The 21,551-nt window shown below is 41.8% G+C and overlaps 2 protein-coding genes across 19 annotated transcripts in view; one reads left to right on the top strand and one right to left on the bottom strand.

The window, feature by feature from the left end:
- The window catches only part of ADAM12 (ADAM metallopeptidase domain 12), a 377,221-nt gene extending 365,776 nt beyond the window's left edge, over positions 1-11,445 (top strand). For both annotated transcript variants that reach the window (XM_054523029.2, XM_024253866.3), the window contains 2 exons: positions 7,130-7,260; positions 9,502-11,445. In XM_054523029.2, coding sequence (XP_054379004.2) covers positions 7,130-7,260; positions 9,502-9,562 — 192 coding nt within the window. In that variant the 3' untranslated portion in view covers positions 9,563-11,445. The remainder of the gene's footprint in view (positions 1-7,129; positions 7,261-9,501) is intronic.
- Positions 11,446-17,228: 5,783 nt separating this feature from the next.
- FANK1 (fibronectin type III and ankyrin repeat domains 1) overlaps positions 17,229-21,551 on the bottom strand; it is a 128,385-nt gene continuing 124,062 nt past the window's right edge. For 11 of the 17 annotated variants that reach the window (XM_054523034.2, XM_054523035.2, XM_054523040.2 and 8 more), the window contains 4 exons: positions 18,277-18,420; positions 17,691-17,768; positions 17,554-17,598; positions 17,229-17,448 (listed from right to left, as the gene is read on the bottom strand). In XM_054523034.2, the coding sequence (XP_054379009.2) occupies positions 17,383-17,448; positions 17,554-17,598; positions 17,691-17,768; positions 18,277-18,420 (333 nt within the window). In that variant the 3' untranslated portion in view covers positions 17,229-17,382. The remainder of the gene's footprint in view (positions 17,449-17,553; positions 17,599-17,690; positions 17,769-18,276; positions 18,421-21,551) is intronic. The other 6 variants (XM_054523042.2, XM_054523043.2, XM_024253356.3 and 3 more) reach the window with 1 other exon arrangement.

Here is a 21,551-nt window from a genome sequence, read left to right as displayed (position 1 = left end):
AAAAAAAACTAGCTCCTGGATTCATTGTTTTTTTTGAAGGGTTTTTCATGTCTATCTCCTTCAGTTCCACTCTGATCTTGGTTATTTCTTGTCTTCTGCTAGCTTTGGGGTTTGCTCTTGTTTCTCTATTCTTTTAGCTGTGATGTTAGGTTGTTAACTTGATCTTTCTAGCTTTTTGATGTGGGCATTTAGTGCTATACCTTTCCCTCTTCTGCTTTAGCTGCATCTCAGAGATTCTGGTATGTTGGCTCTTTGTTCTCATTAGTTTCAAGGAGCTTTTTGATTTCTGCCTTAATTTCATTATTTACCCAAGAGTCATTCAGGAGCAGGTTGTTCAGGTTCCATGGAGTTGTGTGGTTTTGAGTGAATTTCTTAATCTTAAGCTTTAATTTGATTACGCTGTGGTTTGACAGACTTATGATTTCAGTTCTTTTGCATTAGCTGAGGAGTGTTTTACTTCTGATCACGTGATCAATTTTAGAGTAAGTGCTGTGTAGTAATAAGAATGTAGATTGTTGGTTTTGGGTGGACAGGTCTGTAGATGTATAACAGATCCACTTGCTCCAGAGCTGAGTTCAAGTCCTGAATGTCTTTGTTGATTTTCTGTCTAATATTGTCAGGTGGGTGTTAAAGTCTCCTACTATTATTGTGTGTGAGTCTAAGTCTCTTTGCAGGTCTCTAAGAATTTGCTCTCTGAATCTGGGTGGTATAAGATGCACATATATTTAGGATAGTTAGCTTTTCTTATTGAACTCTTTCCCATTATGCAACGCCCTTTTCTTTTTTTGATCTTTGTTGGTTTAAAGTCTGTTTTGTCAGAAACTAGGATTACAACCCCTACTTTTTTGTCTTTTCCATTTGCCTGGTAAATTTTCCTCCATCCCTTTGTTTTGAGCCTATGTGTGTCTTTGCACATGAGATGAGTTTCTTGAAGACAGCACACCAATGGGTCTTTCATTATCTAGATGATATTGGGCCAGATATGAAATTCTGGGTTGGAAAAATCTTTAAAGAATGTTGAATATTGGTCCCCAATCTCTTCTAGCTTATTGGGTTTCCACTGGGAGGTCTGCTGTTAGTCTGATAGGCTTTCCTTTGTAGGGGACCTGGTTTTTCTCTCTGGCTGCCCTTAACATTTTTTCTTTCATTTTGACCTTGGAAAATCTGATGATTATGTGTCTTGGGGTTGATCTTCTCATGGAGTATCTTACCTTCTCTGGATTTCCTGAATTTGAATGTTGGCCTGTCTTGCCAGGTAGGGGAAGTTATCCTGGATTATATCCTGAAGTATGTTTTCCATCTTTGTGGGCTTATCTACCTTTGATATTTGAGGTTGCTGACTTTTGGATGGGATTTTTGTGGGTTGTTTTCTGTTTAACAGTCTGGCCACTCTTCTGTAAGGCTGCTGCAATTTGCTGGGGGGGCTCTGTTCTGCCCGTCTCTTTTGGGTACCCCAATCACTTGTAGATTTGGTCTCTTTACATAATCCCATATTTCTCAAGACCTTCTGTTCATTCCTTTTCATTCTTTTCTCTCTAGTTTGCCCATCTTATTTCAGAAGGATAGTCTTCAAGCTCAGATTTTTTCCTCTGCTTCATCTATTCTGCTGTTAATACTTGTGATTGTGAAGTTCGTGTAGTGTGTTTTTTTTAGCTCTAACAGGCCAGTTATGTTCCTCTCTAAACTGACTATTTTGGCTGTCAGCTCCTGTATTATCATGATTCCTAGCTTCTTTGAATTGGGTTACCACATGCTCCTTCAGCTCAGCAAAGTTCTTTATTACCCACCTTCTCAAGCCTACTTCTGTCATGTCAGCCATCTCAGCCCCAGCCCAGTTCTGAGCACTTGCTGGAGAGGTGTTGCCATGATTTGGAGAAAAAGTGGCACTCTGGCTTTTTGAGTTTTCAGTGTTTTTGTGTTGATTCTTTCTCATCTTTGTGGGCTTATCTACCTTTGATCTTTGAGGTTGCTGACCTTTGGATGGGGTTGTTTTCTGTTTAACAGTCTGGCCACTCTTCTGTAAGGCTGCTGCCATTTGCTGGGGGTCTGCTCCAGACCCCAGTAGCCTCAGTTTTTCTTGTACCACTTCCCACAGTGGGGGTTCCCTTGGCTCCGTGTCATTCCCAGGTGGGCCATCGCCTCACCCTGCTTTTTTTGTTCTCCATGTGTCTGTTTCCCTAATCAATCCCATTTAGTGTATAATCAAATTTTATTTTTTTTCTAGATGACCACCTAGTAATCCTTAATACCATTTATTTTATTTGTCCTTGATTGGCCTATGTTTTATTAGATTGGTCTGGTTTCTCATTCTCCCCTACCTTCAACCAGCTCAAGGTCTTATATGATCTTCCTCTTGCTACCATTAGATCTTGGAAACATGACTTTAATCTCCCCTCTACAAATGTGAAATAATAGTACTTGCCTTTTGGGACTTTGTGACAGTTACATGAAAATATTATTAAGAACTTTCCTCTAAACATTGCTTTACCTTGCTCACGGGTTCCAATTTGTAGTGTATATTTTTTAAATAGTCTATATGTTCTCTTCTGTTTTCCTCCTTAGCCCAAAGATTGAAGTTATTGTTTTTAAAATATTTAAAATATAGAAAAGTAAAAACAAACTAAAATTTACTCACATTTATTCTACATAGAAATAACCAGTTTTACATCTTTCTAGATGTATATGCCTATTTAAATTTCAGAAATATAATATGCACTCTATCCTTTTTTAAAAAAGTAAAACATTAAAGTCACTACAACTACACTAGCCTCCCTCCAGACACAAGCAATGTTAAAGTTTGCTTATCTAATATTTTGAATATTTTTGTATAAATATGTATCCATGAATAGTGTTTTGTGTTTTAAACTTTACATAAGTGGTATCAAACTGTACTTACCTTCACGCAGTTTGCACTCATCTATGTTGTACTTTGTTTCTAGAAGTTCTCTTTGGTTCTAATTCAACTATGCTAGCTTGTCTTGTACTTCTTTAAACATAGTAAGAAAACTTTTTCCAATAATCCCCAAATCTGAAGTCTTTGGATATGTTACTACTGAAGTTCCTATCACTTCTCACTCCTGGTTCCTTGGTTCCTTGTATGCTTTTTTTTTTCCATGAGTTCACGTTTTTTAATTATAGTTCTTCAAGGCCTAGGATGCAGGTATGTTCTTCCATAAAGGGTTATTTTGCCTCTGCCAGGTGCCTGGAGGCAGTACCGGTTTGAGACCACTTTAAATGGCTTGGAGCTTATTGAAATACCCAGGTGATGTGATTTCAGCTTCAAGTCCTCAAGGACAATTTGTGGTGACAGGTTTTTTTTTCTCCCTTGGTCTGTCCAGCACCAGAAGAATGCTCCTTATAGTATCCTGGGGATAGATTATAGTATGCATTTACTTCTAGAAGATTCTTAACCTGAGGTCTCGTCTGTAGAGCCCAACTTGAATGGAGAGGAGTCGGGAAGAGAATTATCTCTCGTTAAACTTGGACATTTGGTTTCTGCCCACATGTCTTGACCTTGGTTGGATTTCTGTATTCCTCACTGTGAAAGAGTATCAAAACCCACATTTAGGTTTCCTTAACTTGGCAGATACCTCCATCTTCAGTTACTACTCCCTCTCCAAGCTGCTGCTTTCACTTAGATTGAAAACATTTACTGTCTTGTAACTCTTGGTGGTTATCAGAGAAGGGGTAGGGCACAACAGAGCCTGCCATGTTACTGGAAATGGAAGACCCGCCTGTCAACTTTGGCGAGTTCCATGATACCTGCATTAGGGTTTATGACATTTATATTCTGATCTATAGCCATAATTCCCACAATTGTTTTTAGCTAGAGGTAGACCGAATTTGCACAGTGAAACATATTGATGCCGCACCAGCCCTGCATAAGCTTGTCAGGGATCTCTGGGGCATCTCTGGCATTTTCCTGTGATGAATTCCAGTCTTCCTACAGAGATTTCTCTGGATAAGCAGGGCATGTTTACTCTCGTTTACCATGTGAAGTTGATAACAGCTGAGACTTCTTCATGATGCTGGTCAAGGCAAAGTGGTTATATTTGGATTTAAAATTGTTTTGAAACCTCTAAAAAATTTGAAATATGTGGCTATTGCCAGAACATGAGCAGAATATAGAAGAATGGAACAGCCCTATTTAATAGCATACCTGGATTTTTCTTCAATATCTGGAAGAAGTTAAGAGGGCATAAGAATGAGGTTTGAATTCATTTCCTTGTTTAAAATGAAAATAGATTTAAAGAAATGTTTATCATGTGTGAGCAATCTGCCTAGAGTCATTTCTCAGCTCCCTTCAGATGATGCTTGGTGAGCACTCTGGGAGAGGTTCAGGTTTAGGTTTTGCAAAGGCAGAATGAAAAGCAACACCTAGAAGACAGCATGGCAATTTCATCTTTTCCTCCAGGGTCAAAATGTGCAGCTGGTGCTTCTTGCATCATAGGTTCCACACCTCCATGCCTAATGTCTAAGGAGTGAAGGCACATCTTGGACTAACCCCACTGTTCCATGGCCATTCTGTCCCAGTTAAGCCCTGGCAGGAAGGCAGCATCTTACCTAGGCAACATCTTTGCTTGCAACCTGTGTCATGCTTCCATCCAAACCATGTCCTGGCCATGGCTGGAAGAAGCAGATGGTGCCTGTGCTGATCCCCAGGTTGGAGGTCAGACCCTTCAATCAGCATCTCAGTCATTTGGGTTTTCACCACTATGGTGACCATATAATTTATCTTCTAAAGTAGGAGACATGCCTGAGAGAGTGTGATTAATAATTAAACAGGACGATAAACATAAATTGGGAATGTCCTAGGCAAACTAGAATGAATGGCTAACCTATCTCCTATGTTTCCATGATAAATCCAAATATATTGTGATACATACCTCACTTTTTCTCCAGCATTGCAATAAAAACCTGACGTTATCTTTATTGCCAAGACAGCTTAGTCATACTTAGCAGCAAAACTAGTATTGCTAATTATTTCAATTTGATGAGTGCATACATCCATTTTTATATGACACACTCATGTCTTGCTCACAGTTTTCTGTTATCTATAGGAAGGGGAGCTTGATTTGTTACCTTAGTTAATTATCCAAAATTTGTTGGTAGGGTTATGGTGCTTTCTGGTGGTAAATTCACTCCATTAATAATAGTTGTAATCCAGCAGCAGCTAACAACACTCATGGGTTATTGCATGCCAGGCCCTGTGCTAGGAGCCTCAATATCTCATTTAACCCTCACATCCACCCGGGAGGAAGGGACTATGATCATCCCCGCTCTACCAGTGAGGATACTGTGTATGTGGAACTGGTTGAATATGTAAACAATCCATGCTCTTGGGCACATTATATGGCCTTTATTCCTAGCTAGGGAATTTTTTCTATTTAATGTTTCTTTTAATGAAAACTAATGTAGAAATATCACTTATAAGTCTGTCCCTTGTTCAGGGACTTTTTCCTAGCCCAATGTGTCCGTTGTTCCAACTCAGCTTATCTTCCACACACCTGTGGACACTTGTGATTTACAAACTTCTGTGGTAGCTTCCTTTGCTTTACAAAGATATGTTAAATGGTGATTATATTGTTGCATTCTTTCAGCTGAGCCCCAACTGCTATAAATGTAATTTTCATATGATAGGCACTGTGAGAGAAATTCAACTCAAGTGTTTGAAATCATTGAGTGTTGCTAGATATATACTGGGTCCTATGATGGTGAATTGAAGCATTTAATTATTAGGGGTGGTCTCCCTGGAGGTTCTAGCACCATTTCCAACAGACGTTCTGTGCATTCATGAGTGTTTCCAGGCTTCAAAGACAAGACATGGCACCCACATTCACCTGGGGCCAAGAGCAGAGATGTGTCCAACACTTACTGACTTCTGGACACAGCTCCAATGAACCCCTCTCACGGGTATCCACAGGAGGGGCCCCACGAAAAAAAGGGGCGTTTTTTTTTTTTTGAGAGACAGTCTCGCTCTGTCACCTAGGCTGGAGTGCAGTGGCACGATCTCAGCTCACTGCAACCTCTGCCTCCAGGGTTCAAGCGATTCTCCTGCCTCAGCCTCCTGCATAGCCTGGGATTACAGGCATGTGCCACCATGCTAGGCTTATTTTTGGTATTTTTAGTAGAGACAGAGTTTCACCATGTTGGCCAGGCTGGTCTCAAACTCCTGACCTCAGGTGATCCGCCCGCCTCGACCTCCCAAAGTGCTGGAATTACAGGCATGAGCTACCATGCCCCGCCGTTTTTCTTCTATTTCTACTAAACATTTTTAAATTGCGGCATGAAGGAATGCTGATATTAATAACTATTATCTGTGTGCTGGGAACTTCCTATACATTATTTTCTTTAATCCTCATAACAATGCTGAGATAGGTCTTTTCCCCCACATTTTCCAGAGAAAGAGGTCAAGTGACTTGCACAAGTCCCAAAGCATCATTTTTGGCTAAAACCCAGCGTGGAATAACCCCACCTCCCCTGGCCAGCTTCCTCACACTGGCTTCTGGTCAACACAGCCTTGCCCCTTAGTGTGTTTACAAAGCTTGACTTGCCCCTCAGACCACTGCATCAATTCTTTGAGCTTATGAGAAAGTATCTAGTGGAAGAACTTCAGTGCATTTCGCGGAGCCATCGGAGCAACATGTGGAACAGCGCCTGCACGTGGCAGACTGAGCACAACCATCCTCACCGTCTAATCCACCCACAGATGAACGAGTCCTGCTATGTGATGTTGGCAAAACTGAAGAAACGAATGTGATGTTTGGAAAGATTTTCACCAACTTCTCATTTTAGGGTGAACAGAGAAGCTGCCTAACTAAAAGCACAGGAAAGTGTGTATCCTCAGGGTGACACTGGCAGAGAAACCCCAACATCAACGCTACCCCAGGGCCCAGGGGCAGTCCAGAAGCCCCACAGTTGAGTGCTTATAACTACGATCCATGGATAAGTCTTAAATGTTACAGAAAATTTTGGCAAGAAGATTAACAGAGGTCAGCCTCCACCCACCTTGTATAGTGAGAGGATGATATTCAGGAATCAGGGCCTGTGCCAAGTGGCAGGCCCTGCTTCTCAGGGGCCTCCACTGGCTCCTGGAAAGTGACCCTGCCTAACCCTATGTTTATTGCAGGGGACCTGTAAGCCAAACCCCCCTCAGAAGCCTCTGCCTGCAGATCCTCTGGCCAGAACAACTCGGCTCACTCATGCCTTGGCCAGGACCCCAGGACAACGGGAGACTGGGTTCCGCCTGGCACCCCTCAGGTTTGTGTGACATGCCATGCCCATCTCTTTCTCTAACTCTTGTGGGACCAACCACAACTAATCCAAGCCAGGACAGGGGTGCGGTAGTCTAGGCCGTGCTTCCTGCTGTCCCTACAACTGGGAATACCGTAAAATAGACATGACAATTACCGGGAAGGAAGCAGTCCACGTGAGCTTATAATCACAGGCATTGGCGCACAGTGCCTATCAACAGCCACAGTGGACCTAAGAGAGCAAATCAAGATGTCATAAAACTACAGTACCTCAGAAAGTCAGGCCTGTAAGACACAAAGAAAAAGAGGAGCTACCAAGTAGCATGACAGTATGAAGACTGGACACCTGTGTTAGTCTGTTCTCACATTGCCATAAAGAAAAGAGGTTCAATTGGCTCACAGTTCTGTAGGTTATACAGGAAGTACGGCAGCATATGCTTATGGAGAGGCCTCAGGAAACTTACAGTCATGGCGGAAGGGGAAGCCAGCACTTCACATGGCTGGAGCAGGAGAAAAAGGGGAGGTGCCACACACTTTTAAACAACCAGATTTAATGAGAACTCCTATCACTTAGAACCAAGGAGATGGTGCTAAACCATTCATGAAGGATCTAGTCACCTCTCACAAGGCCCCACCTTCAACTTTGGGGATTACAATTTGATATGAGACTGGGGCAGGAACACAGATTCAGACCATCTCAATGCCCACCTCCACAACTCTCAGCAGAATCTGCCCAGTTCCTGAGGTCCTGAGACATTAGTCGGGTTGGAGGCATATAGCTGGAGCAAGGGACATATGGGGAGTAAGGGAAAGCAGCTGCCTGGCAGCGGGACAATGGGCAAAAGGAATCACCTTTCACAGCTTATCCTGCTTGGTCCACTAGGAAGGCAGAGACCTCAATCCCAACTTATGCTGGGAGGCTAACCCCATGGTGTAGGGGAGCCAGCTCACCCTGGTTGGTGAGAGAGAACAAATTTCCAGGAATTTTGCAAGCTAGGTGTTAAACCTAGCCAATATTAAGGATTAAATTATACAAATTTATGATATATTAGAAAAAAGGTAATAAGTACTCAAAACTCACTTTACATTTTTCTCCATTTTGCTATAATTGTCTGTGCTCTTGAGGTTGCACTCATCCATTATTTCTGTATGGCAGAAAACCTAGGTCATGGTGGCTGCCTGCATCTCTTCCATGTTTAGTGATGTCAGGTGGTAGCTTGAAACCAGCCACAGGGGGAGTATTTACACCACGGACATTGGCAAACACTGCAAATCAGGCTTTCCTGCCCCCAACCCCATGGGCTGTTCAACATTTACCAGCACACAGATGAGTTAAACCCATAGCCAAAGATGCCCTCTTGGCAGGAAGCCTGCTTTGTGAGCTCAAAAGAACCAAAGGTACTGTGTTGGCCAGGCCCTAGGTTCAGTAATCCTGTATCTCTGAAGGAGAAGACACACTGGAGTGATTTCATTACAGCTCTTGGGAAGAATGTTTGGCCCATGAAAGAAAGAGCTGCCTAATAAATCTCAGAGATAAAGGCGGTCAAAGGGTCAGCACAATTGTTTAATTCCCGACTTCATAAATAGAAAAAAATTGCATAGCATCCTAATTATTTCATTGTGGTTTGCATGTTGAAGTTATTTTTCTTGTTCTGAGGAAGAAACACGACTTGAACACAATGAGGGGAAGCCCTTTTTCTTAAATGCCCTCAAGCTGTGGCCTATCTTACCTCTGTCAGTTGCTGATTTTGGTCCTGTCCTGCACATTTCATTTTTTAGGGATACTGGGTGCCCGCTTTGCTCCCTGTTCTCTGGAGCTGTGCTGTGGGATGCAGGGACTGCTAGGCATGTTGTGCCTGGTAAAAGTCTTACTGTATTTTGAAGACTTAGTACCCTAAAATATCAACTATCAATTTTTTTCTATTGATGACCTGTTGAAATAATCCTCCAGCTATACTGAGTTAAATGTGTTACTAAAATTAATTTCACCTTTCTCTATGTGGCTACTAGAAAATTTAAAATTTCTTGTGTAGCTCACATTTTTTCTGTGGGACAGTGCTGGTCTAGAGTTGACTTGTGGGTGGGAAGTACGGCTTTGGAGAGAGGTTTCCCACCCCCGTTATGAGAGGCAGTGGTATCTGACACAGAAAACGCTTCAGACTATCAGAATACATCTCCAACCCCAGACCTCTCTATCCTCAGAATTACTTCTCAAGGCCTCTGATCATTTCTTTTTCTCTTCATTCAGACCTGCTCCGCAATATCCACACCAAGTGCCCAGATCCACCCACACCGCCTATATTAAGTGAGAAGCTGACACCTTTTTTTCAACAGTGAAGACAGAAGTTTGCACTATCTTTCAGCTCCAGTTGGAGTTTTTTGTACCAACTTTTAGGATTTTTTTTAATGTTTAAAACATCATTACTATAAGAACTTTGAGCTACTGCCGTCAGTGCTGTGCTGTGCTATGGTGCTCTGTCTACTTGCTCAGGTACTTGTAAATTATTAATTTATGCAGAATGTTGATTACAGTGCAGTGCACTGTAAGTAGGCATTTTTACCATCACTGAGTTTTCCATGGCAGGAAGGCTTGTTGTGCTTTTAGTATTTTAGTGAACTTGAAATATCCTGCTTGATGGGATTCTGGACAGGATGTGTCTGCTTTCTGATCAAGGCCTTACTGGAAAGCAGTCCCCCAACTACCCCCAGCTATGCTAGACCCCAAGTAGAACCTCAGCTGATTTTCTGGATTCCCCATCTCAGGCCAGAGCCAAGGGGCTTCAGGTCCAAGCTGTGTTTGGCTTTCAGGGAGGCCCTGTGCCCCATTGACAACTGGCAGGCAGGCTCCCAGGGACAGCTGGGAGAAATCTGGCTTCTGGCCAGGAAGCTTTGGAGAGAACCTGGGTTGCAGACAGGAATCTTAAGGTGTAGCCACACCAGGATAGAGACTGGAACACTAGACAACGCGGAACTTGACCCTGAGCTGACCAGCCGTGAGCATGTTTGGAAGGGATCTGTAGTGTCACTCAAGGCTGTGCTTGATAGAAATGCCAAGCACTTCTTTTTCTCGCTGTCCTTTCTAGAGCACTGCCACCGGTAGGTTATTTAGATTGGGAAAGGTGGTGTTTCTGCAAGAAACCTACTGCCTAGACACTGCAAACCGCCACCTCCCTGTACTGCTTGGAGCTGAGCAAATCACCACAAACTGTAACACAGTGATCCTGTATTCAGACAGATGAGGCTTTCCATGGGACCACAACTATTTTCAGATGTGAACCATTAACCGGATCTAGTCAATCAAGTCTGTTTACTGCAAGGTTCAACTTATTAAAAATTAGGCAGACTATGCTTGCAAAAACTACAACCAAATGGAATGTGATGTTCATGGGTATAATCCATGTCTGCTATCATTATTCATAGATATTGGACAAAGAACCTTCTCTATGGGGCATCCTTTTTCCAGCCTGGCTTCAGGAATCTTTAAAAGATGCTTTTAACAGAGTCTGAACCTATTTCTTAAACACTTGCAACCTACCTGTTGAGCATCACAGAATGTGATAAGGAAATCAACTTGCTTATCAACTTCCTAAGTATTATAAGATGCTGGCCTGGGCAGCATCCCCTTGAACTTTTCACTCTTCAAATGCCTGACTAGGGAGCCATGTTTCACAAGGTCTTTAAGGTGACTAATGGCATGAGAAATACAAAAATACTCAGATAAGGTAAAATGCCATGATGCCTGTCTTCTGGAGGGGTCATGTATGACTGGTTTTCACATTAGAAGACAATTGACAAGAGTTACATAATTCACTCTGAGTGTTTTTTGGGGGTCAACAGTTTTCCTATGCCTTAAAACAGAAAAATATGTACCAAGAATCTTGGTTTGCCTTCCAGAAAACAAAACTGCATTTCACTTTCCCGGTGTTCCCCACTGTATCTAGGCAACATAGTATTCATGACTATGGATAAACTAAACACGTGACACAAACACACAAAAGGGAACCCAGCTCTAATACATTCCAACTCGTATAACATGCATCTGTTTATTCTATAGTTATTAAGTTCTTAAAAATGTAAAGCCATGCTGGAAAATAATACTGCTGAGATACATACAGAATTACTGTAACTGATATTACACTTGGTAATTGTACTAAAGCCAAACATATATACACTATTAAAAAGGTTTACAGAATTTTATGGTGCATTATGTGGGCATTGTCTTTTTAGATGCCCAAATCCCTAGATCTGGCATGTTAGCCCTTCCTCCTATTATAAGAGGATATGAACTGAGTTTTACTTTTGTTGTTTGTTCTTAGCTGTAATTCCTATGCTTCTATTTCAGAGAGCCAGGAAGAGTTTGATATTAAAGGAGGTTAAAACTGTGATCTTATGCCATGTCATCAATGGCCACTTAGGGGCCATGGCTGATGACACATTCTTATCTCTACAGTACTAATGTGTTATTATAGAGCCATGCATTTTATTTCTGAATAAGAACATATTTAAACTAATATTCCCTTACAATATGGACAGTATTAATCCTTCCAAGATGCAGTATTTATCAAGTGAAGCATATTTAGCAGCAAATTCCATTTTAACATACTTAGGAACCAATAACCAGGGTGTTTTGTGGTTGGGGGAGGCAGGGGGTGGAGTATTCTTTTTTATATCCTCAAAACAAAAAAATCAATACTTATATTTCAATGGTAATCTAGTATTTTTTTTAAAAGACTGTATAGGCATGAATAATAGAGGTGGTTTGAGTTTTGTAGGGCCATCACCTGGAAAGTCAATGTGACTAGACACAAAGTAGCCCAGAGGCTACTTTTCTTCCTACAGCTTATTATAGTTGTAGGTTTTATGACCTCACTTCATGGGTTCCAGGCAATTCCGCTGAAAGGTTTGTCTCCTGAAATTTTTTAAGTTTGTTTCCTGACACATGTAATCAGATGTGTAGCAACCAAGGGAAATGAAGCCTAACATTCTCCATTGTGGAAATACACACAGGAGGTTACACTTCCCAGCGTGGATTTTTCCAGCTTACACATGTGGGATGACATCACAGAAACCACAAAAGCAGCAAATTAAACTGTAGGAGAGTCAATACGCCTGACAAGTCTCGGAGGGGACATTTTTATGCCTTCTTAACTTTATGAGAATTCTCAGGCTGAACTATAGGCTATTGTTCCCTGGCAAATCAATACATCAATGCATCCTCAAAAAAAAAAAACTGCTAAAACTGTGTCAAAATGTTCTTAAGGAGCCTATGGTCTCCACGGTGCTAAAAAGAGCCTGGTGCTGGGCTGACTGGCAGGGCTGAGCATCCTCCTGCCCCCTTGCCACTGATGTTTACTAAGCACTCTGAGCCACTGAGACCCCCAACAGTAGAAAGGGCACAAGGTGGTGCCAGGGCAGCAGGGCCAGATCTTTCTCATGCACCCCGACCTCTTTCCTCGTGAGGTGTACTCATTTCAAAACTGCTATGCAGGGCTCCCCTACGTATTCGGGGGGCCCACAGCACACTCAGGCTGGAGATCCTTCCTCACTGCGCTCAGGATGGCCCCAGCCAAACACCAGTTACCCAGCTGAAAGTCACAAACCCTCCCAGAAGTCTCCCAACACTAGTGCCGACCAGAGGTGGGGCTCTCAGGCTAGGAGTTTCACACACTATGACAGGCTGCTGGGGGACATTGCAGGACCCCTTTTCTTCTCCTCTCCCATGCTAGAAGCCAGCCCTAGGCAGCTGCAGTTACTCCCTGTGACTCAGCAGCAGGCTGATTCAACACAGCTGCCCACAGGAAGCCAGTGGCTAATACATCTGTTTACCTTTCCCTATCACCCAGACACAAGCCCCTTTCCCAGGTCAAACCACAGGCCGATGCGTCTCCAGTTTCTGACAGTCAAATCACTACTTCTTCCATTGCTACTTTAGATCAGCCAAAGTGGTGACTGCTGCAGTGTGTGGCTGTCCCTAACAAGGCCCACCCAAGGGAGGCCCAAAGCCCAACCTTCTCCAGGGCTGCAGCCCAGAGCAACCCCACCAGCCTGAGTCCAGCAGAGGACCTCCCACCCAATGTCTTGTTCTAATTAGAAGGGGAAGTTAGCCATAGAAAATCAACTTATCTATAATTACAAAATTCTCGACTCACCTTAAAGTTCCTATTGACATTTACTGCTTTTAAACCTATTTGAAAACTCTGATACTAAAATGACACTCTAAGAAAGTTTGGGAGCCCCATGCTGAGAACCATTTCTGTGCAGTGAGGATGTTTCCAGAAGCTACTTACCTATATGTAAATGTGCCATTTTCTTTCCTTTTGTAGAGAAAATCCCCTTTACTTTTTGGAACAGTAATGGCAGCTTCTAGTACAGCCATTACAGTTTCATATGAGAAAAATTAAGAATAACTATAAAATTGTTAAAATATCCAATAATGGATAATGATGGCCAGAGATTTAACATACAAAGTAATTCTCAATGTAAAGCTATTCAGCTCTTCCAGGTTGAATGCCCTGTAACCCACCCTGACCTTCCACATCATCTTCAAAAAGCAGTTTCTCTGCTCCCCATGATTCTCCTATAAGGTAACTCTTTAGTCCTCTATTTAGCACATTTTAAATCCTCCAAAGAATAAGTATCATGTGATTATTTTAGTTTTACAAGAACAAAGTTGAATGGCGTTTTATTTTCATGGCCTGTAAGCAGGTACCTTAGTAGGGCAGTGATAGGAAAGACAAATTAGACCAAAAAAAAAATCCTCTACAAATCCAAGGCAGGAAGAGTGGTGGCAGAGTGACTCATTCTCCTGTCCCTCCCTTCAGGTCAAATCGGGAGTCTGCAGTGAATGCTTGTTCTTTGAATGTGTGGCAACTGTTCCTGTAACTCTTTAAAACTTGGCTATAGGCTACTTAGCACAGTACAGATTAAAGATACAGTTATGTAAACCAGCACCGTAATTTTATAGTGCTTCATCCATTTATCATGCTTTGGTTTGCTAATTTTTTCACATACCTTTTTATATCACAGTCTGTTGCTTTTGTACACATTTCTCATATTGGGGTTCGACAGGTAAACACAACCTGCTATTTCACTGGAAAAAGTTATTGTTATGAATATTAAACCCAATAAATAGTATAAAGGTAAATATCAATGTGTCTCTCATTTGTTACTGAGAATGTTACAAAAATTGGTGGAAGGCCTTCATGTAGAAAAATGTATTCTCATTCATTTATAGATGCTTGAGAAAATTTTCGAACAGTACATAAGAAACTAAGAAGAATGGTTGGCAGGGTGGGGGTGCGTAAGGGGTGTGTGCTACCAACCTCATGAACGTGTGAGACCGTGGCACAGGAAGGAAGATGCTCACACACAACATGGGGGGTGGGGCATGATATGGTTTTTGAACAATGTGAATGTATAACCTAATTTTTTAAAACTCATCTATTTACATAAGAAATCCAAAAAGCAAGCAAGCAGTGGTAGAGACAATATCGGAGTTATTTGGTATGAAAAATCTAAGTGTATGAAAAATCTAAGTGTAAATAGATACCTATTTACAAGTTTAAGAAACACAGCATCCAACTTAATGAAACAACTTAATGAAACTACAGAAAATACAAAAAAAAAATACATATACAAAATGCTAACAAGAATAAAGGAGTCTTTTTTTGTTTTTTAAGACAGAGTCTCACTCTGTCACCCAGGCTGGAGTGCAATGGTGCTATCTCAGCTCACTGCAACCTCCGCCTCCTGGCTTGAAGTGATTCTCCTGCCTCAGCCTCCTGAGTAGCTGGGATTACAGGCATGTGCTGCCACATCTGGCTAATTTTTGTATTTATAGTAGAGACGAGGTTTCACTATGTTGGCCAGGCTGGTCTCAAACTCCTGACCTCATGATCCACCCACCTTGGCCTCCCAAAATGCTGGGATTACAGGTGTGAGCCACAGCACCCAGCTGAAGGAGTCTTTATTCTTACCACTCTCCACCTATGATCACACAAGCTGGCAAAAATTAACACATACAAAACTTCAAACATAATTGCTATTTATCAAACAGGATACTCCAAACATACAGAATATATCATCTTTCCAAGTGCCTTGGAGGAAAAAAAAAATTCTCAAAAAATAATTCCATACCCTAGAAATGAATTGATTCATTAGTTTTCAAAGATGAATTGCAGATTAGAAAACAGCAAGTGAAAACATTTCTAATAGCACATGTGATGGTAGGGATTCTCAAGCTCTTAGAATTAGAAGAACTCACTTGTGATGCTTGTTCAAATCCATTAAAATCCATTGCTCATGCCCTTTCCCTGGAGATTCCAATTCAGAGAGCAGAGATGGGGCTACGAAATGTGTACTTAGCAAGTTCTCCCAGTTGAATTTTTCATTAGAAAAGTTTAGAAAACTTCTATGATAATGTGACTAAAGCACTGCTGGGGGAAAATTCATAGCCCTAAATCTATAAATTAATTAGTAAAGGGTGAAAAAGGGAATTTAATATCTACTATAAGTTATAAAAGGAACAATAAAATAAACCCAGGGGAAAAAATAGAAGAAATGAATTTGTAGACCTAAGGATAAGTTCATTAGAATAAAGTAGAGCTAATAAAAACTATGAGTTGCTCTTTGGGAAAATTCAAACAGTGTATAGGCCACTTTCTAATCTCATTAAGTAAAAAGAAGAAAAAGAGCAAACATACATAGCATATGAGCATGAAGAATCCTGCAGTCCACCATAACCCAGGGAGATGATCTCAAGAATATGGTTCAGTATCGATCAGGAGGGTGGGCAGTTTTGCCAAGCTTGATGTCAACTAAAAGGGATGTACGCTCCTTCCATAGAGCAGGCTAGTGAATACAGTCTACAACAGACCAAAAAATGAAACTAAGGTGAACGTCAACATTGACCACCAACCAAAGGAGGGACCTCTGGAGAGTTGTAAATGTGCTCCAATTTTTAAAGAGGTTTTAAAAATCTAATCTGGCAAATCTAAAGGAATTTGCATTTGTACAAAAGGTAAAACACTCATGAAATATCTAAGGAATGGACTATATATGGTCCACAAATCCAATTCCTAAAACGAATATTCTGTGGGCTCTTTGGAATAAAGCTGATGGCTAACGTCAATAAAATTGTGTGCTTTTTCTCTGTGCCCCTCAGCAAAAGCTTTGGAGCTTTAATTACCTTTTATCAGTCTTTCCCTACAGGAAAAAAAAAAAAATCCACTCCTCTACAGACCTTTGTAGCTGGTTTTCCCATGGGGTCAAGTTAACCAGTGTCTCTCTGAAGACATAAGATTCATGTGGTCTGTGTGCTCACTTTTTTGCTGATTTTGAAGTGTGTTTGCTGAGTTGAAGCTCTACCACATTTGTGTCTTTAAGCTCCCAACCAGCAGACATGGTTGCGGTTAATTCCTCCTTGTCTAGGAACTGCATGATCAGCATCAGAAAACCTTCTGCTCTGAAGACAAAATATACTACCCTTTGGCTACATCGTCCACCCATCAGCAGGCTGAATCTTCCATTGTCAGGGCATGAGTATATGCAAACACATTAGACCTGTCTGTGGCCAAAAAGGCTGACCCTCAATCAGACACCTCTAATAGAACAGAATTGGCATCTTGAAATATGTATTCTGAGCTTTGATGTGAGGCCAACAGCTGAAGAGAAAACTCCTGGGCTTTTCGGAGGAGCGCCACTCCAGGAGGGAGCAGCGGCCTGACAACCAGCCTGGAAGCCCTAAGTTAGGAGGGGAGGATTTAATTGAAAACACATGAGGGAAAGAATTCCAACAAGGCCTAGCATGGTAGAAGGACAGCTTGCGGGGCAGGAGCCGGGAGTGGGAGACCCATGTGTGTTTGTGTAGCTCCGGTGCATAAATATTTTGTTTCATGTCTAACTCCAAAAGGCACAAGTTCAAGAAAACATCCCCATTCTACAGACACCCAATGATGGCACCACATACGCACGTGCTTAGGTAAAAAGATGTATTTCAAAGTGGGATCAGTGAATCTTCAACTAAATAAATAAATGTACAGCCCCCCAAGATGCAGAATTTCCCATCCCTAGTTTAACAGTCACGGTTCACTTTGTTTTACGTGGGTTTCACAGATGAGCGGTGCTCTCATCAGCAGACACAAGACTTCTTTGGCCTCTGCTTTTTTTTCCTTTCTTCTAGTAAGGAGACTACACTCTAGACAAACAAAACAGACAGGTATGTAATCCAGGGTTTTGGTGGTTTTTCTGAGTCTAGAAGGACTATAAAATTAGCCTTGATAGGCAGAAAGAGCATCCCAACCTGTCTGTCAAAAACTCTGGCCATTTCTAGGACACCTTTGCCGAACTGAAACAGGAAACAACAAAAATTTTACATGCTTATAAATGTTTTCTCTCCCCCTCCGAGGAAAATCTTTACATAAAGATGGACTCATTTACCTCATTTTTTACACTTGCATCTGCCCCTTTGTCAAGAAGTAACTGAACTAACTCTTCATGATTATTTAACACAGCCACCTAGAAGACAAAACCCAGGGTGGTGTGCATGAGCTTCTCCCTCCAGGGCACACACAGCAGGGGGCGTGATCCTGGCACGTGCAGGGTCTCAGCAGCCCCCCTGCAACCCCAAAAGACCACTGTGGCTTTGCATGGCCAGGCACAGTGCTTCCTCTGCAGCTGCAGTGGTAGCAACTCCAGGGAAAATGGAAAATGGACTCTCCCTCTCTCCACACTAAAACCAGGACAGAAAAGCAGCTTGTTCCTTGTTTCACCAGTTCTGTTTTGATCCCACAGTGGTCCTGGGGACAGGGGTTCTTTAGTCCTTAAATAGTTGTAAAAAGGCAACAAAAGTATTCTACTGACAGCCTCATGCCCTTATGAACAAGCCGACAGGGAACACACACACACACACAGTCAAACCCAAGGGCTGGTGCAGGGCTGAACTCACAAGAATTGTCTAATTACAGAAAAAGCTCTGACCTTAATTCCACGTAGAAAACTGCCTATTTTCGGGAGGAGGACCTACCATAAGGGGCGTCTTTCCATTTCTGTCCTTCACATTCACATTGGCCCCAGCATCAATCAGAAGAGAGGCCACCCTCTGACTTCCCGACACCGCGGAGACTCTCATGAGTGGGGTCCATCCTGAACCAGTGTCCACGACGTCTACCTGTTGGGCCAGAGAAACAGCTATGTTGAGCCCAATTTCTTTTTCTTAAAATGATTCAAACTTATAAAGGGAATATTTGCTTGCCCCAACACCCGGACTGAGATAGCAGTCTTTCTATATTTGGTTCATTGCACTGTGCTAATTTAAGTCACGTTTCGGTGCTGAGAGGCCCCAGGGTCTCCCCATCGGCTTCTTCATCTACATCCTTTAAAGTGGAAAAAAGATGGGCTAGAAAAATTAACTGAACTACTTTCCACTTGGCCCCTGGTGAGTTCTTATTTTCTCTTGCCTAACTTTCCTCACCTAGCATTCATTTTTCTTACTTTTATGTATTGTTGTAAGCAGCTTTACATCCTTTCTGGAACGAGACAGTAATAATATATACACACACCCTTATACTTACTAATACTTATCAATTTTAGGGAGGAGACCTACAGGTAAAATACAGAACAACCAGATTCATTACACAAACTGTCTGAAAAGTCTGACTAAAGGCTTCTGCAAAACTGTACCCAGTAATCAGATGGCTGTTTCCTGATCATCTTCTCTACACTGAAATCTCTCAATTTAGTGTTTCAAAATATTTTAGATTAAGAAAATGTAAATGTTGTCACTTCCAATTCCAATGAAGACCTCGCCAATCCATGAAGAGTGGTGCTGAAGTAAAGACAGATACGTGTTTGTGTTCAGACACACATGCACTCGTGTGTATGCATACACGCATACCATGTGCATGTAAGCACATGTGAGCATGTGCGTGCACACACACACATACAATCTGTTACAGAAGAATTACTCAAAGATGATTCATAGCTTTAGTAAAACATCAGAATGGAACAACAAACAAGGAATTTCCAGGAGATCTTGGGGGCACTTCAGGGTATTTCTACGTATAAGATTATCCACTGTAACATGATTTGGATTTGCAGCTCTTCTTCATGCAAAGAACTAACCTGTGGGCAACACACTCCATTATATTTAAAGAATAATAAAATAAGCACCTCATATCACATGATGCTTTACACAGCTTTCAACCCTCTTTACACACACTTTCTCTTTTGGTCCTAAACGTTAATCAGAGGTAGGTATTTTTATTCTTGGTTTACAAACAATCAAAATAAATCTCAGAGAAGTGCCTTTCCTGAGATCACATGGATCGTTAAATGCAGAAATGAATAAGTCAGTCGCCAAGTAAATAAGTCACTCTTAGTATATGATCATTACATTTGGGAAGAAGGTGGTGATTGGCTCTCAAGTCCTTCCCATGGGCTTCAGAAGCATCAGGTAAGCCATCTGCCAGAACACGGAAAGACTCATGTTGACATCATCCATCCGCCACCAGGCCAGTCATGTGGAAATCTATAGTAAACACATCCATGCTTATTGTCCTGTCCTCTGCAAAGTAGTTCCAGTGCTTCAAAGAAAGATGGAATTTATCCCAAATAAGTATATTCATATCTGAAGCCCAGAGAGCCTACATTTCCAAAACTCCAGTATTTAAATGTTGATAGCAGAGATTTGCCCTATTGTGAATGATTTATTTATTTGAGATGGAGTCTCACTCTGTCACCCAGGCTGGAGTGCAGTGGCACAATCTTGGCTCACTCCAAGCTCCACCTCCTGGGTTCAAGCAATTCTCCTGCTTCAGCCTCCCTAATAGCTGGGATTATAGGTGCCCACCACCACACCTGGCTAATTTTTGTATTTTTAGTAGAGACAGGGTTTCACCATGTTGGCCAGGTTGGTCTTGAACTCCTGACCTCCAAGTGATCCACCTGCCTTGGCCTCCCAGAGTGCTGGGATTACAGGCATAAGCCACTGCGCCCGGCCCGGATGCTTGACTTCTTTCAGCAAAATACAACCTTCTTTTTCAACCACAGACTTTCACTAGGTGCAAAACCTGCCCAGAATTCATCATAAACCAATCAAGGAGTGTGTGGCTGTCACTACCACAGATGGCACGTGGGCCCAGCTCTACTATGGAAGCCCATAGACTCAGCCTTCTGCCTCTGTGCCTGTCTCTAAAACATAAGGAAAATAAGAAATGTAATAAATTTTTAATGACAGATTTTTCCTATAAGGGGGCACTTTTCTTAATTCTCCAAAAGCAGCAGCAGGAACCAGATAGATCCCGTAACTGCAGTCTCACTTTCCCTCAATTACCCTTCAGAAACAAACTAGAAGAAATCTACTGACATCTTCCAGGAGACATGACTTTTCTCAATTTGAGTTGATTTTCCAGGTCATCAACTTAATTTCTCAGCACTCTACACACCATCTGGCAGTCACAGATAGTACAGAACTTTGTCCATCATTCTTTAGTTCCATGCTTTGAAATTTTTAGCTAATTTCTTCAAAGTCTTGAAATAAAGTTTTCAAAGTTACCAGCAATTTTCATAATTGACCTAATTCTAATTACGCATCTTCAAATATCTTATAGACGTCCCACAACACTGCTTCTATTTGCTAAATCAAATTTGCAGTTTCTGATAACATGAAATCAAAAGTAGACCACTTGCCTGTTTCCAGGTAAAGACGCAAAGAACTGAAATGTTCTATTCTTGATATGGTCAGTTTGCTCTTTGGAAATTTTTTGTAATGACTAATCTTTAAAACAAACCAAGAATAAAAATTACGTAATTTTAGAAGTAACAAGAAGCACAATGGCTATGAGAGCTCTCTTAATACATTTGTATCTCCACCATTTGAGATAATATCTGGTACATGCTTAGTAAAGCTTTGGTGACAGACTGAATGGAGAGAGAAATAAGCAAATGAACAAAAGAACAAAGTAGAAACAACAGGCTGGGCACGGTGGCTCACACTTATGATCCCAGCACTTTGGGAGGCTGAGGCGGGTGGATCACTTGAGGTCAGGAGTTCAAGACCAGCCTGGCCAACATGGTGAAACCCCGTCTCTACTAAAAATACAAAAATTAGTTGGGCGTGGTGGCATGTGCCTGTAGTCCCAGCTACCAGGGAGGCTGAGGCAGGAGAATGGCTTGAACCTGGGAGGCGGAGGCCTCAATGAACTGAGATCGCGCCACTGCACTCCAGCGTGGGTGACAGAGCAAGACTCCATCTCAAAAAAAAAAGAAAAAGAAAGTAGAAGCATCAGGTCCAGCTCTGGA

The sequence above is a fragment of the Pongo abelii genome, chromosome 8 (genome assembly GCF_028885655.2).
Source record: "Pongo abelii isolate AG06213 chromosome 8, NHGRI_mPonAbe1-v2.0_pri, whole genome shotgun sequence".
Lineage (NCBI taxonomy): Eukaryota > Metazoa > Chordata > Mammalia > Primates > Hominidae > Pongo > Pongo abelii.
The sequence above is the reverse complement of the archived record's forward strand: the minus strand, read 5'-3'. Positions and strand labels throughout refer to the sequence as shown.